The following is a 17,412-nucleotide window of genomic DNA, read 5'->3' as shown; positions in this document are numbered from 1 at the left end:
ACAGCCTATCTAATAGACTGTCAATTAACTAATTTCATGTTGTTTTATATTTTATTTGTTTTTTATTTATTTTGTTGGATTTTAGTTGCACTTGGACAGAAATGCTACAGGAATAGTGATCTGCATGATGCCTTTGGGCTCAGTGATGTTGAATTTAAATGACATGTAAAATAAAGACATGTTATGTTACATTGTGATGTAATGGTGTTTTCTGGAAGGGGGTGTATTTTTATCAGCTGAAAGGCAGAATACAAATGTTTTTATTAAGTTAGATAGACATTATATAACAGTTTCAGGTTATGTTTTAGTGTTGGTAACATGTCCCACACAAACTATAGTCCCGCATTTTGGCTTGCTTAGTTGGGAACATTTAACATTTCATTTTGAATTTAACAATACTATTACAACTTTACTTTCCTGTTATCTCTGTAAAGCTGCTTTGAAACAATTTGTATTGTAAAAGCGCTATATAAATAAAGGTGACTTGACTTGACATTTGTTTGGCTAGAGAGAAAAATGATAATGACATTTTTTGTCTAAAGACTACATATAAAATAGCTACCAAAATTAAAGTCGGTAACTGCAGTTTGACTAAAAGTAATGACTAAAAGTTGACAAAAAATGCAATTACTTTTCGTCAACTAAAACTAGACTAAAACTATGAAAGAAAAAATGACTAAAATGTGACTAAGACCAATAAGCATTTTCGTCTGAAGACTTAGACTAAATCAAAAATGGCTGCCAAAATTAACGATTTTAACTTGTATCGAAGTTTATTACTGTCATTATTATTCAGCTGTGAGTTATTGTCCAATCACGACTTTTCTATATGACTTTTTATGACTGCCTTTTTTCTGACAAAATACCAAATTCTGTATATTATAATCCATTTTATTACATATAAAATATTATAATAAAATATACAAACATAGCTATAAAATAACTTCTAAAACGTCTCTTTTTCTATTTATTTGACGTCTAAAACCTTTCTATTGTTTGTTCGTTTATTTCTGTATTTATTGTAATATCTCTATGTATTTGCTTGTGTTCATGTTTAATTAATCAAGAAGAAAATGTTTAAAATATTTGGTGCGCATATATCTAAAAATGTATTTTTCAAGTGTATTCAAACTAGTTTGTAAAACTCTACAATAAGGTTTAGTAAGTGAAATACATTAGTAAACATTAACAATATTTCTAAAGAATTTTATTATCTCAGTTAATGTTGATTTCAACATTTACTAACACATTACTAAAATCAAAAAGCTGTCTTTGTTTATATTATTTTACTGAATTGAGCTAACATGAACAGCTGTGTTTTATTACCGATCATTAACAAAGATGAATAAATACTGCATCATAAAAAAAATTATTGCTCAATGTAAGTTTATGTTATTGAATGAAACCTTATTGAAAAGAGTTACCGATTAATTTATTATTAATTAGCCTGAAAGCTGAGAGACACATCTGTGTGAAGGGAAACTATAATATATAATGAACTCACTCAACATAGATGATTTGGCCTTTATCATCGGTCTCTTGCTCCCATCCATATGGCAAAGCTGGAAAATACATGAAATAAGTGACTTAATCATTGATTTGTCATCATTGCATATCAAAACTCTCTTCTGAAAGCTCTGCACACTTCAGTAGAGTGCATTAATGACGTTGAGATATTTTAATACAGTTATTACGGTGATATTATCAGTTATTGTTCATAAATCAATCCTCAAACCTCCAGCACAGCGCTTCTTCTTCCCAGTTTTGGGATGCTCCCACTGAGTCTTCATTTCCTCATGGCTGAAACGAGTTATGACAATATCATGTGTCTGTCAGTGCTTCTATAAATCTCATCACAGATCCTCATTATTAACACTGATGAACAGTGTGAAGGCGCGCGCGTCTCAAACACTCACTTGGCATAATAAACCCATCCGTCTGTCGTGGATCTCTCTTCCCAGCCGGGAGGAAGCTCGTCTTCACTGTCTGTATCATCCATTCCAGCGTATTTAAGAGCTGCCATCGCGAAATGATTGTTTTCAAATAAAATAACTCATTGAACTTCTTAATGAAATTTCGGTAACAGCAAATTCACGTTGCGATAATCCGGCTGGACCACTTCCGCAATCACAACATTGCGTCACACAAGTGGGCGGGACTTAGTGACCCGACGTCTCTGATTGGTCAGGTGCCATGCATCTAAATAAAAAAGTTATTTTATTTACTTGTGGCTTATATTAAAGTTTATTTGTCTAATTTCATAAGTGTAAAATAATAATTTACCTTTAGCATTTATCTTTTTGAAAAAAAATATGTTTTCATTTTTCCTAACAAAATACCTATAAACAAATGAAAATATGGTGGTCTTGTTATAAAAAATAACTTTTTAAGATTAATCAATTCTCCTAAAATCTCAAATCAACAACATATGTGGAGTATTGGTGTGTCAACGGTGAATGAAAAAAATCACAAACGGAGCACTTGTCACGTGGTACCTGTTACTTTTCACAGCGCTGATCAGGGTGGACCAACCAATCTTCCGCGATTACAGCAAAGTCTTTTTTATCCCTTCTTAATAATGTTATGGACATTTCAATAATTAATTGTAATTAATATAATTAAACAAAACGACTTAGCCTGCAAATAAATGTTAGTAAGATACAAGCCGTTATGATATTTCACAGATATTATTATTATACATACGATATTTAACGGCCAACGCTTCAAACAAGCCTTCGACTTTTTCCTAATGGGTAGTCAACATTTATTTACGAGGTAAAATAGATATTAAAACTCCGAAACAACACATGACATTTAACTCACATTTGAGACTGTTTCCCCATAATAACCATAAGCTTTGTTTAAACGAATGTCGTAAAAAAAATTCCTTTGCACATTACTTTATTGCTTAATTTCATTTAAGTAACTTTTTTCTCTTTCTTAACAGCTCGTCAATTTGCAGACTTTTGGTGTCAGTAAACATGTAAATATTTCTCATACAATCATACACCTCAGCTTATTGGACTGTTTTCACATTAACATGCAGGGAAAACAACCAGGACAGATCATAATAATAATAATAATAATAATAATATCATTGTCAGTGTTATTTTATTGTGGTGATCCAAAAAAACAAGAACCTTTAAGCGAATCTTTCATGACAGCTCCACAGCAATTCGCTCAGTTTCAGTGTGTATTCTGGAGTCAAAATCTAGATAAATTATAATTAATGATTATAACTGGCTAACAATAACAATGAGTAACTTCACAACCTCTGAGCTCTAAACCCAAACTTAAAACATAAAATCAACATAAAATCAGTTAATCTAAGGCCTCATTTCAAACAATCAGAACATGTATCAATCATCTTCAGCAGTAAATCACAATCCAAATGAGATTAACTATCAACTATTCTTAACAAAAAAACATTTTCTCTCTCGCATTTATCTTTGGGAATCCTTGTTTCAGGAGGTGATTATTTCAGAGGGCAGGTTCAAAAATAACTTGACAATAAGAAGAAAGGTTCACAGTGATCTTTGTCTCGGTGCATCCGGCACTCGTGTCGTATCATACTTTATATTTCTCTTTTGCGCTGTCGCTTAATATACAGATATGCTGAAAGATATAAAGAGAAACAGAGAGAAGGTGTCAAGACATCATTCTGGTCAGACAGACACACTGGTTATGCACATTTAAAACAATAAACCAGAAACAAACAGGACTAAACACTCACACTCAAATCCCTGAAATATTCATTATAGTCTAAAGCATATCCCACCAGGAACTTGTCAGGAACTTCAAATCCAATGTCTGAAAAGAAGAATACAAGACATTTAAACATGCACACAAAGAGAGAGGAAAATTTTATTTATTCAGCAAGAAGAAAACTAAGATGTTTTGCATTATTTTCAAATTAAGCACATTCCAATATGTATATATATACATATAAATTATTAATTATAATATGAATATACATATATATAGCACATCCAACAAAGATATTTATATATATATATATATATATATATATATATATATATATATATATATATAATATTATTATTCAATATTTTAAGTCTATATTATTTTCATGAAAACTAAGAAAATTCCAAATATTAATGAATACTATATTTAGTAATAATATTATTTGAATGGCAAGATATTCCAAAATATCTTATGGGTTATGGATATATATGGCACATTCCAAAATAAAAATAATATATATATTAGTACGTTCATAACAATTAATCACATCCCACAAAGATATTTAATGTATATATAAATAAAAAATATAATATTAAATTATATATATATATAATTCTATAATATTATTTTCATGACAACTAAGCACATTCCAAATTACTAAACAAATTATAATAATAAGTCTTGGCAGGTCCTAAATGGGTAAACTTCATAGTCCAACAATATGCATGTGAACCCATATTTATTTGATGTAATCTAGTGTCCAGGCAAACTGTCATGTGTCTGATTTGGCTTCTACAGGAAATACTAGAGTTGGATTTGACACTCAATCTTTGATGTCAACGATTCCACTAATTGTGCTGCTTTATCATCTGTGTGAACTGCATAGAGGACATCCATTTACACATGTGGCTGATGCTTTGCCTCGCTCAACTACAAACGCTTCTTTCATCCGTTTTTTGCACTCTTCTCTTTAACTTTGGGCAGTCTATAGAACTCAAAATGTTTTTTCTCGGTGCGACGGATTAGTACAGACCAATACACAACAATTTTTCAGCAGCAATAATCAGCCAAATATCCAAGTCCGTTCAGTTCAGTGGCACTGTTTGGCCGACATCCGGATTGATGACGTGTAGTGAAAACCCTCTATAATGTTATGGACATTTCCCTTCTATCTCATGTAATAAGTATATGGGTTTAAATGTGTTCTTGGCAGGTCCTAAAAGGTGAACTTCATTGTCCAACAATATACTTTATCATCTGCATGCGAACTACATAGAGGACATTAGCACAGCAGAGCAGCGGTTACAGCGCTGGAGACTGGAGCGAGAGGATGATCACACTGGACATTAGCATAGCAGCGGTTACAGCACTGGAGACTGGAGCGTGAGGATGATCACACTGGACATTAGCTGAGCAGCGGTTACAGCACTGGAGACTGGAGCGAGAGGATGATCACCCTGGACATTAGCGGAGCAGCGGTTACAGCACTGGAGACTGGAGCGAGAGGATGATCACACTGGACTTTAGCGGAGCAGCGGTTAAAGCACTGGAGCGAGAGGATGATCACACTGGACATTAGCAGAGCAGCGGTTACAGCACTGGAGACTGGAGCGAGAGGATGATCACCCTGGACATTAGCGGAGCAGCGGTTACAGCACTGGAGACTGGAGCGAGAGGATGATCACACTGGACATTAGCGGAGCAGCGGTTACAGCACTGGAGACTGGAGCGAGAGGATGATCACCCTGGACATTAGCGGAGCAGCAGTTACAGCACTGGAGCGAGAGGATGATCACACTGGACTTTAGCGGAGCAGCGGTTAAAGCACTGGAGCGAGAGGATGATCACACTGGACATTAGCAGAGCAGCGGTTACAGCACTGGAGACTGGAGCGAGAGGATGATCACACTGGACATTAGCTGAGCAGCGGTTACAGCACTGGAGACTGGAGCGTGAGGATGATCACACTGGACATTAGCTGAGCAGCGGTTACAGCACTGGAGACTGGAGCGAGAGGATGATCACACTGGACATTAGCTGAGCAGCGGTTACAGCACTGGAGACTGGAGCGTGAGGATGATCACGCTGGACATTAGCTGAGCAGCGGTTACAGCACTGGAGACTGGAGCGAGAGGATGATCACCCTGGACATTAGCGGAGAAGCGGTTACAGCACTGGAGACTGGAGCGAGAGGATGATCACACTGGACATTAGCGGAGCAGCGGTTACAGCACTGGAGACTGGAGCGAGAGGATGATCACCCTGGACATTAGCGGAGCAGCAGTTACAGCACTGGAGCGAGAGGATGATCACACTGGACTTTAGCGGAGCAGCGGTTAAAGCACTGGAGCGAGAGGATGATCACACTGGACATTAGCAGAGCAGCGGTTACAGCACTGGAGACTGGAGCGAGAGGATGATCACACTGGACATTAGCGGAGCAGCGGTTACAGCGCTGGAGACTGGAGCGACAGGATGATCACACTGGACATTAGCATAGCAGCGGTTACAGCGCTGGAGACTGGAGCGAGAGGATGATCACACTGGACATTAGCAGAGCAGCGGTTACAGCAATGGAGACTGGAGCGAGAGGATGATCACACTGGACATTAGCGGAGCAGCGGTTACAGCGCTGGAGACTGGAGCAAGAGGATGATCACACTGGACATTAGCGGAGCAGCGGTTACAGCGCTGGAGACTGGAGCGAGAGGATGATCACACTGGACATTAGCATAGCAGCGGTTACAGCGCTGGAGACTGGAGCGTGAGGATGATCACACTGGACATTAGCAGAGCAGCGGTTACAGCGTTGGAGACTGGAGCGAGAGGATGATCACACTGGACATTAGCGGAGCAGCGGTTACGGCACTGGAGACTGGAGCGTGAGGATGATCACACTGGACATTAGCGGAGCAGCGGTTACAGCACTGGAGACTGGAGCGAGAGGATGATCACACTGGACATTAGCGGAGCAGCGGTTACAGCACTGGAGACTGGAGCGAGAGGATGATCACACTGGACTTTAGCGGAGCAGCGGTTAAAGCACTGGAGCGAGAGGATGATCACACTGGACATTAGCAGAGCAGCGGTTACAGCACTGGAGACTGGAGCGAGAGGATGATCACACTGGACATTAGCGGAGCAGCGGTTACAGCGCTGGAGACTGGAGCGAGAGGATGATCACACTGGACATTAGCATAGCAGCGGTTACAGCGCTGGAGACTGGAGCGAGAGGATGATCACACTGGACATTAGCAGAGCAGCGGTTACAGCAATGGAGACTGGAGCGAGAGGATGATCACACTGGACATTAGCGGAGCAGCGGTTACAGCGCTGGAGACTGGAGCAAGAGGATGATCACACTGGACATTAGCGGAGCAGCGGTTACAGCGCTGGAGACTGGAGCGAGAGGATGATCACACTGGACATTAGCATAGCAGCGGTTACAGCGCTGGAGACTGGAGCGTGAGGATGATCACACTGGACATTAGCAGAGCAGCGGTTACAGCGCTGGAGACTGGAGCGAGAGGATGATCACACTGGACATTAGCAGAGCAGCGGTTACAGCGCTGGAGACTGGAGCGAGAGGATGATCACACTGGACATTAGCGGAGCATTGGTTACAGCGCTGGAGACTGGAGCGAGAGGATGATCACACTGTACATTAGCAGAGCAGCAGTTACAGCGCTGGAGACTGGAGCGAGAGGATGATCACACTGGACATTAGCAGAGCAGCGGTTACAGCGCTGGAGACTGGAGCGAGAGGATGATCACACTGGACATTAGCAGAGCAGCGGTTACAGCGCTGGAGACTGGAGCGAGAGGATGATCACACTGGACATTAGCGGAGCAGCGGTTACAGCGCTGGAGACTGGAGCGAGAGGATGATCACACTGGACATTAGCATAGCAGCGGTTACAGCGCTAGAGACTGGAGCGAGAGGATGATCACACTGGATATTAGCGGAGCAGCGGTTACAGCACTGGAGACTGGAGCGAGAGGATGATCACACTGGACATTAGCGGAGCAGCGGTTACAGCACTGGAGACTGGAGCGAGAGGATGATCACACTGGACATTAGCAGAGCAGCGGTTACAGCGCTGGAGACTGGAGCGAGAGGATGATCACACTGGACATTAGCGGAGCAGCGGTTACAGCACTGGAGACTGGAGCGAGAGGATGATCACACTGGACATTAGCGGAGCAGCGGTTACAGCACTGGAGACTGGAGCGAGAGGATGATCACACTGGACATTAGCAGAGCAGCGGTTACAGCGCTGGAGACTGGAGCGAGAGGATGATCACACTGGACATTAGCAGAGCAGCGGTTACAGCGCTGGAGACTGGAGCGAGAGGATGATCACACTGGACATTAGCGGAGCAGCAGTTACAGCGCTGGAGACTGGAGCAAGAGGATGATCACACTGGACATTAGCGGAGCAGCGGTTACAGCGCTGGAGACTGGAGCGAGAGGATGATCACACTGGACATTAGCAGAGCAGCGGTTACAGCGCTGGAGACTGGAGCGAGAGGATGATCACACTGGACATTAGCATAGCAGCGGTTACAGCGCTGGAGACTGGAGCGAGAGGATGATCACACTGGACATACGCAGAGCAGCGGTTACAGCGCTGGAGACTGGAGCGAGAGGATGATCACACTGGACATTAGCAGAGCAGTGGTTACAGCGCTGGAGACTTGAGCGAGAGGATGATCACACTGGACAATAGCATAGCAGCGGTTACAGCGCTGGAGACTGGAGCGAGAGGATGATCACACTGGACATTAGCAGAGCAGCGGTTACAGCGCTGGAGACTGGAGCGAGAGGATGATCACACTGGACATTAGCGGAGCAGCAGTTACAGCGCTGGAGACTGGAGCGAGAGGATGATCACACTGGACATTAGCAGAGCAGCGGTTACAGCGCTGGAGACTGGAGCGAGAGGATGATCACACTGGACATTAGCGGAGCAGCAGTTACAGCGCTGGAGACTGGAGCGAGAGGATGATCACACTGGACATTAGCAGAGCAGCGGTACAACGCTGGAGACTGGAGCGAGAGGATGTTCACACTGGACATTAGCAGAGCAGCGGTTACAGCGCTGGAGACTGGAGCGAGAGGATGATCACACTGGACATTAGCAGAGCAGTGGTTACAGCGCTGGAGACTGGAGCGAGGGGATGATCACACTGGACATTAGCGGAGCAGCGGTTACAGCGCTGGAGACTGGAGCGAGAGGATGATCTTACTGGACATTAGCGGAGCAGCAGTTACAGCACTGGAGTGAGAGGATGATCACACTGGACATTAGCGGAGCAGCGGTTACAGCGCTGGAGACTGGAGCGAGAGGATGATCACACTGGACATTAGCGGAGCAGCGGTTACAGCGCTGGAGACTGGAGCGAGAGGATGATCACACTGGACATTAGCAGAGCAGCGGTTACAGCACTTGAGACTGGAGTGAGAGGAAGATCACACTGGACATTAGCGGAGCAGCGGTTACAGCACTGGAGACCGGAGCGAGAGGATGATCACACTGGACATTAGCGGAGCAGCGGTTACAACGCTGGAGACTGGAGCGAGAGGATGATCACACTGGACATTAGCGGAGCAGCGGTTAAAGCACTGGAGCGAGAGGATGATCACACTGGACATTAGCAGAGCAGCGGTTACAGCGCTGGAGACTGGAGCGAGAGGATGATCACACTGGACTTTAGCGGAGCAGCGGTTACAGCGCTGGAGACTGGAGCAAGAGGATGATCACACTGGACATTAGCGGAGCAGCAGTTACAGCACCGGAGCGAGAGGATGATCACACTGGACATTAGCAGAGCAGCGGTTACAACGCTGGAGACCGGAGCGAGAGGATGATCACACTGGACATTAGCGGAGCAGTGGTTACAGCGCTGGAGACTGGAGCGAGAGGATGATCACACTGGACATTAGCGGAGCAGCGGTTACAGCACTGGAGACTGGAGCGAGAGGATGATCACACTGGACATTAGCAGAGCAGCGGTTACAGCGCTGGAGACTGGAGCGAGAGGATGATCACACTGGACATTAGCGGAGCAGCGGTTACAGCACTGGAGACTGGAGCGAGAGGATGATCACACTGGACATTAGCGGAGCAGCGGTTACAGCGCTGGAGACCGGAGCGAGAGGATGATCACACTGGACATTAGCATAGCAGCGGTTACAGCACTGGAGACTGGAGCGAGAGGATGATCACACTGGACATTAGCAGAGCAGCGGTTACAGCGCTGGAGACTGGAGCGAGAGGATGATCACACTGGACATTAGCGGAGCAGCGGTTACAGCACTGGAGACTGGAGCGAGAGGATGATCACACTGGACATTAGCGGAGCAGCGGTTACAGCACTGGAGACTGGAGCGAGAGGATGATCACACTGGACATTAGCAGAGCAGCGGTTACAGCGCTGGAGACTGGAGCGAGAGGATGATCACACTGGACATTAGCGGAGCAGCGGTTACAGCGCTGGAGACTGGAGCGAGAGGATGATCACACTGGACATTAGCGGAGCAGCGGTTACAGCGCTGGAGACTGGAGCGAGAGGATGATCACACTGGACATTAGCGGAGCAGCGGTTACAGCGCTGGAGACTGGAGCGAGAGGATGATCACACTGGACATTAGCAGAGCAGCGGTTACAGCACTGGAGACTGGAGCGAGAGGATGATCACACTGGACATTAGCGGAGCAGCGGTTACAGCGCTGGAGACTGGAGCGAGAGGATGATCACACTGGACATTAGCGGAGCAGCGGTTACAGCGCTGGAGACTGGAGCGAGAGGATGATCACACTGGACATTAGCGGAGCAGCGGTTACAGCGCTGGAGACTGGAGCGAGAGGATGATCACACTGGACATTAGCGGAGCAGCGGTTACAGCGCTGGAGACTGGAGCGAGAGGATGATCACACTGGACATTAGCGGAGCAGCGGTTACAGCACTGGAGACTGGAGCAAGAGGATGATCACACTGGACATTAGCAGAGCAGCGGTTACAGCACTGGAGACTGGAGCGAGAGGATGATCACACTGGACATTAGCGGAGCAGCGGTTACAGCACTGGAGACTGGAGCGAGAGGATGATCACACTGGACATTAGCGGAGCAGCGGTTACAGCACTGGAGACTGGAGCGAGAGGATGATCACACTGGACATTAGCGGAGCAGCGGTTACAGCACTGGAGACTGGAGCGAGAGGACTCCTCGTCTTCATGATCACACTGGTTTCAGCTCGACGGTGGACTCAAGAGTGCAAGAGTGATGCTTGTGCTCGAGGATGGATGGATATAAAGAGCTTATCAGCTTTCGGTCTAAAAGCATTGCGTAACAGATGAGCGTTGAGTGCGTGTCTAATGTTTCCAACAACATAAATGCAAGGTGTTTTATATCTCAAAGTGATGTGGATTAAGCACAAAATATTCATAATATCCTATAAAAACCCATGATGAGAAACTCACAGTCGGGACGGTATCCTGAGCTCCTGGGTGTCCTTTTCACCAGCAAACTGGAATTAAACGACACTGAATTCAATATTGTGAGATAAATTAAATAAATAAAAAACAACATTTGAATAAACAACAATCTTATTTTAAACACTAATAACCAGTAAAAAACAATTTTGCCATTAAGAAACATCTTTAAAGACCCGTTGACACAGGGAAGAGAACTATATGAGCATCCACACCAACGGAAGATATCGCTCGCTTTACTCAGGTTTGTCGTCTGTCTCTTTAAACGCTCGAGCTCGTTAAAGCAGGATTGATTCTGATTGGCTGATGTTTTATCCTTCATCATCAGCTGGATAAAATCGCTCTGAAAGTGATTCTAATGATATCGTTACAGCTGTGCAACTCTATTCTTTTATATGTAAAACGACTATGCCTTTATCATTATCATTATCGTTATCATCTTTGGTGTGAACTGGCATTAAATGTTAACTGAATACACACACATCTAAAATATGGTTAGAGGACAATTCTCTCGATTTGCAGAGATGTTTACGTCTCACCTGACAACTTTCACCATTTTAGGATGGCATTCATTTAATAGTTTGAGCAGCGTTTCCATAGTTCTTCCAGTCTCGACAATGTCCTGAGGCACAAAAGGATTCAGCATCTGTGTGTTTATCTCACAGCACACGTCACATTTAAAGCAATATAATTACTATATTGAAGCAAAAACTGAACCTCACCTCAACTATGAGCACATTCTGTGAGGAGAGAAAGAAGGCAAACTAACAATCTGACCACAACATTTCAGAAAGCATATACAGTACACTACTGTTCAAAAGTACAATTTATTAATTGTTTCAGCAATGATGCATTAAACTGATCAAAAGTGACCGTAAGGATATTATAATGATACAAAATATTATTTTTTCTTTTCTATCCATCAAAGAATCCAGAAAAAAATGTATCACAGTTTCCACTAAAATCTGAAGCACATGAACTGTTTCCAACATTGATAATAATCATAAATGTTTCTTGAGCATCAAATCATCATATTATACTGATTTCTGAAGGATCATGTGACACTGAAGACTGGAGTAATGATGCTGAAAACTCAGCTTTGATCACAGAAATAAATTACACTGTACTAAATACATAAACATAAAAGAAACTTATTTAAATTGTAACAATATTTCACTGTTTTTACTGTATTTTTGATCAGATAAATGTAGCCTTGGTGAGGAGAAGACACTTCTTTTAAAAACACAAATGTTTCATAGAAATAGAAACCTAAACAAAAGAGTTGACTCACTTTTCCAGAGAGAGCCGACAGCTCGTCTCCTCCGATAACCTTCACACAGTTTGTAGACTGGTCATTCTGGATCAGAAATAAAGACTTAAAATGAGTGTTACAGGTTCAAAACACCTGAAGATTGATTAACATACGGTCAGTAATGTGACATGATTACAGCAATGCAGAGATTTCTGTTAACTGCACTAAAAACTGTGTGTTATTTGAGCTTTAAAGCCGTGTAATTATTCCTTTGAGCTTTGAGCCAATACCGCTAAACCAATGATTACTTTCATTTTATGGTAATTAAATGATAAACATGGATAAATGTTAGTAAATTATATAGTATTGTGCCTAAAAAGAAAACACATAAAATTAAAATCAATCATTTTAAAAGCAAGTAAGAATTCAGGCATCACTCAATTCTAATATATTGTATGAAAAGGGAAATTGTTTCATTATGTTATTAGTTTTTCATCTATTTTTAGAATTTAACCAAAACGTCATAACTTGATCTTCTCCGGTCATTTAATCTGTTTAAACTCTGTCCCTTTCTTACAATCCTACAAAGTGCAATCTTACATTCAGATCTGCATCATTTTTGTGGGCAGCACTTTCATATATATATATATATATATATATATATATTTATTTATTTATTTATTTATTTTTGATCTGTCAAAACTTTACATTTCCATTACTAAATGAACAAAAAAGTTAAATTGTTTTTCAAAATATCTGTTTTGTTCCTCAGAAGGTTTGGAGTGACGTGAGGGTGAAAAATTATGACAATTGTCATTTGTAGGCAAACCTTTAAAGGCGCAGTAAGCAATTTCAAATCAACCCAAACAAACACGCCCCTCTCTTCATTGCTCCGCCCCCAAACTGCACAAACACACAATTTAAGAGTGGATGTCTCTATCATTGCTGAAGTAAAATAGTGTTTTGTAAAAAATAAGGCGAAGATGAAAAACTACAGTAAACTAGTATACAAGCAAGAGTTGGTTGTTAGTCTCCAAACAGTGACTCAAAACTGTCCTGTTACTACAGCTAACATTACAAAAACAGCATATCTTGTAACTCGCATATGGAGAAGAAACAACCTAACATTGGTATCCGTTTTCAGGTCTTTCCCTCCAGTGCTGGAAAGCTTTTCTAATGTTAAATTATCCTAAAATGGATAATTAAATGGATCCTAAAGCTCTCGCCTGATCGTAACCAGTGACATTTCTCTCAGCTTCTCTCTTTTGTAATGTCTCTCAGCCATCTCTCTTTCTACAGTGTGTGGATACTGCTGATTGGCTCTATCTGTCCTCCCCTATCATGAGTGGACACACCCCCTACTGCTTTTTGGCTCTCTCTCCTCCCCCATCATGAGTGGACACGCCCCCTACTGCTGATTGGCTCTATCTGTCCTCCCCCATCATGAGTGGACACGCCCCCTACTGCTGATTGGCTCTCTCTCCTCCCCCATCATTAGTGGTCACGCCCCCTACTACTGATTGGCTCTCTCTCCTCCCCCATCATGAGTGGACACACCCCCTACTGCTGATTGGCTCTATCTGTCCTCCCCGATCATGAGTGGACACGCCCCCTGCTGCTGATTGGCTCTCTCTCCTCCCCCATCATGAGTGGACGTGCCCCCTACTGCTGATTGGCTCTCTCTCCTCCCCCATCATGAGTGGACACACCCCCTACTGCTGATTGGCTCTATCTGTCCTCCCCCATCATGAGTGGACGTGCCCCCTACTGCTGATTGGCTACAAGTGTGTTGTACAGCATTTCTCAGAAATCGCTTCCTGCACTTTTAAGTTGTATTTAACCCTTATCATTCTTATAGGGCACATGTCAAATGCACAAGCTACTAGTAAAATGCTCCATATGTAATAATATAAGGCAGACTCCATCTGGTCAGTGTTACACATGACTGTATGAGTGAATGACTGCGGTAGATCTGGCACTCACCGAGTAGCTCTTCAGCCTAATGAAGTCCACAGTCATTGGCACAGACTTATCACTGTTTTGATTCAGAGTCTTGATGTAATCCATGAGGTCTGCGAAGAACTTATACCCCCCTTTCAGAACGCAAAGAGCCACGATATGATGTCCGCCCATGTCCCGAACGATATCTCTGGCCAAGCGCTCAGTCCTGCAGAGAAGATCAAAACTGAAGGCTGGAGTATTCTGACATTAATGCCTTCCTTAAAGCTGGCTGAAGCCATGCCAATAATGACAGTCAGAGATTTCAGGGGAAATTTGTTAAACAAATGAATGGGAAAGCCAATTCAAATCACATGCCTCTGCTATTGCGTTAACATCATTAACTCAATCTACGGGGAAACACAGGGCTCTTTTACTATCCAGGGCAATCAGCGGCCACAACACATCTGAACACTTCCCAATCTCACCACTACAACAACCATACAGCTCAGTGTTAAACACACACACATGTACTGATTACACGTACCTGTCCTTAATGAGGCCGTTGGGTATAATGACACGGTCCAGATCCTCCTCGTAGTGTTTCGGCACACAGAAGAGACTCAGTTCGTGGCCCTCGCTGTCATCGGATATCTGCAACATCAAAACTCTATTATAACATAACTTTTTATAACGCAGAACCAATTCTGGTTCCACAACTAGTGTGTGTGTGTGTGTGTGTGTGTGTGTGTGTGTGTGTGTGTGTGTGTGTGTGTGTGTGTGTGTGTGTGTGTGTGTGTGTCTGTGTGTGTGTCTGTGTGTGTGAAGAACGTTTTAATCTTTGAAATAACATAAAATGAACCTTTTGTGGAATGGAAAGGTTCCATGGATGTTAAAAGTTGTTCATGGAACCATTGATGCTGATAAAGACCCTTTATTTTTAATAGTGAATCCACACAATCGGGAATTTTACATGAGTGCCAACAATTTTTAAGTTGAAAACTCAAATTTGACACTCAATCTCAAAACTCAGTGTGAGCTCTATTAATAATAGACAATGGAGCTGATGTGACCATAACTCATAATAAGCAGGTTCTCCACACACAGCTACTGTCATCAGAAATTGTCTTCACATGCTTGCTGATAATTCAGAAATTACAATAATATAGCGCATCGGTCTCATAATAAACTACCTTTGGTAATTTTATCCATTTTGGAGCTTGATAGCTGTAATCATCTCTTGCTTTCACTGTATTGAAAAGAGCAAACTTCCTTTTGTGTTCTACGGAAGACTTACGGGTGAGTAGCCTAAATCATGGCTGATTTATTCGTAAATTATTACTTTAAATGGTGTGTCCTTGTCAACACACCCGGTTTAGAAGATGATCATTGACGGATTTCGCGTTACACTCTATTCTACGTATATTGAGAATTTAATCGCATAGACCTGATGAGAAATATGAAATATTTACTAGTTTGTGGACACATAGTGGCGAACCACACCTCAAACGCGGAGTATTGATCTGACGCGCGTCTCTAAAGGCGCGTTAAACTTAACATCGCACGCTTGTGGCTCTTACCTCCAGAAACGCGGCCATGATCTGCGGTGTTCGTGCTTCAGCTCGCGGTCCTCGGGCTCATGCTGGTGAGTGTGTGTGTGTGTGTGTGTATGTGTGTGTGCTGGAGGAGCGCGCGTCTGCTGTGCGTCGAGGCAACGCGACGCGTGCTAAACCCTGACGTCACAATCCATTTACCCAATAATCTGCTTGACCCGCGGCAACCTGTGCTTTAACATCCGAGGAAGAGAGTCAGCGTGTGTGTGTGTCAGCAGCACTGAGCGAGTCTGTGTCAGTGCTTTCTGACGCGATGCTGATAACGCGCGATGACGTCAGAGGGAGAGAGTGCAAAAGCTGATAAAGAGCTGTCAAACTAATGTAGCCCAACCTCTTTATATCTGAACCACACACAGTATGTCTGGTTTACTATCTTTGTGGGGACGCTCCATAGACTTAATGGTTTTTATACTGTACAAACTGTATATTCTGTCCCCTTACACTAACCCTACCCCTAAACCTACCCATCTCACACAACTGTCTGCATTTTTACATTTCCAAAAAAACTAATTCTGTATGATTTATAAGCTTGTTTACCCATGGGGATCTCTATTTAGGTCCCCACTGTAACACAAGTCCCAATGAGTCTGTGTGCATTCAGAAGTCGCCACCGGGATAGAAAAACATGAAAACACACACACACACACACACACACACACACACACACACACACACACACACACACACACTAACCCGACCCGGCCCATCACACACACACACACACACACACACACACACACACACACACACACACACACACACACAACCCGACCCCTAAACCTACCCATCACACACACATACACACACACACACACACAGACCCCGACCCCTAAACCTACCCATCACACACTAACCCGACCCCTAAACCTACCCATCACACACACAAACACACACACACACTAACCCAACCCCTAAACCTACCCATCAAACACACACTAACCCGACCCCTAAACCTACCCATCACACACACACAGACTAACCCGACCCCTAAACCTGCCCATCACACACACACACACACTAACCCGACCCCTAAAAGCTACCCATCAAACACACACTAACCCCGACCCCTAAACCTACCCATCACACACACACACACACACTAACCCGACCCCTAAACCTACCCATCACACACACACACACACACTAACCCGACCCCTAAACCTACCCATCACACACACACACACTAACCCGACCCCTAAACCTACCCATCACACACACAGAGACTAACCCGACCCCTAAACCTACCCATCACACACACACACACACACTAACCCGACCCCTAAACCTACCCATCATCATTCAAAACTTTCTGCATTTTTAAAAAAACTTTAATTACTTTATTTTTTTATACCAGATTTACTAAATAGGACGTCCCTAAAGGAAGGTTTTTTTTTAGATTTTGGTCACT

General features: G+C 43.1%; 2 protein-coding genes and 1 long non-coding RNA gene across 7 annotated transcripts in view; 1 reads left to right on the top strand and 2 right to left on the bottom strand.

The window, feature by feature from the left end:
- Positions 1-2,154, bottom strand: part of wwox (WW domain containing oxidoreductase) — a 273,547-nt gene extending 271,393 nt beyond the window's left edge. The window contains exons 1-3 of one of the 3 annotated variants that reach the window (XM_077222507.1): positions 1,917-2,154; positions 1,736-1,800; positions 1,505-1,562 (exon numbers count right to left, since the gene is read on the bottom strand). In XM_077222507.1, coding sequence (XP_077078622.1) covers positions 1,505-1,562; positions 1,736-1,800; positions 1,917-2,023 — 230 coding nt within the window. In that variant the 5' untranslated portion in view covers positions 2,024-2,154. The remainder of the gene's footprint in view (positions 1-1,504; positions 1,563-1,735; positions 1,801-1,916) is intronic. The other 2 variants (XM_077222508.1, XM_077222510.1) reach the window with 2 other exon arrangements.
- Positions 1-17,412, top strand: part of LOC143731909 (uncharacterized) — a 233,212-nt gene that overhangs the window by 57,508 nt on the left and 158,292 nt on the right. The window lies entirely within an intron of this gene.
- Positions 3,095-16,236, bottom strand: hprt1l (hypoxanthine phosphoribosyltransferase 1, like). Of its 3 annotated transcripts, XM_077222500.1 has the most exons (9): positions 15,972-16,209; positions 14,939-15,045; positions 14,437-14,620; positions 12,493-12,558; positions 11,924-11,941; positions 11,741-11,823; positions 11,190-11,236; positions 3,734-3,810; positions 3,095-3,615 (listed from the first exon to the last, which is right to left on the bottom strand). In XM_077222500.1, the coding sequence occupies exons 1-9, from the start codon at positions 15,987-15,989 to the stop codon at positions 3,568-3,570; spliced, it is 648 nt and encodes a 215-aa protein (XP_077078615.1). In that variant the 5' UTR covers positions 15,990-16,209; the 3' UTR covers positions 3,095-3,567. The 3 variants fall into 3 exon arrangements, with proteins under 3 accessions (XP_077078615.1, XP_077078614.1, XP_077078616.1); XM_077222499.1 differs by lacking the exon at positions 11,924-11,941 and having other exon boundaries at positions 11,741-11,847; positions 15,972-16,236; XM_077222501.1 differs by lacking the exon at positions 11,924-11,941.

Source organism: Siphateles boraxobius, unplaced genomic scaffold, assembly GCF_051911475.1.
Source record: "Siphateles boraxobius isolate OS27281-9 unplaced genomic scaffold, OSU_SipBor_1 88, whole genome shotgun sequence".
Lineage (NCBI taxonomy): Eukaryota > Metazoa > Chordata > Actinopteri > Cypriniformes > Leuciscidae > Siphateles > Siphateles boraxobius.
Note: the sequence above shows the minus strand (reverse complement) of the source record. Positions and strands in the feature narration are given on the sequence as shown.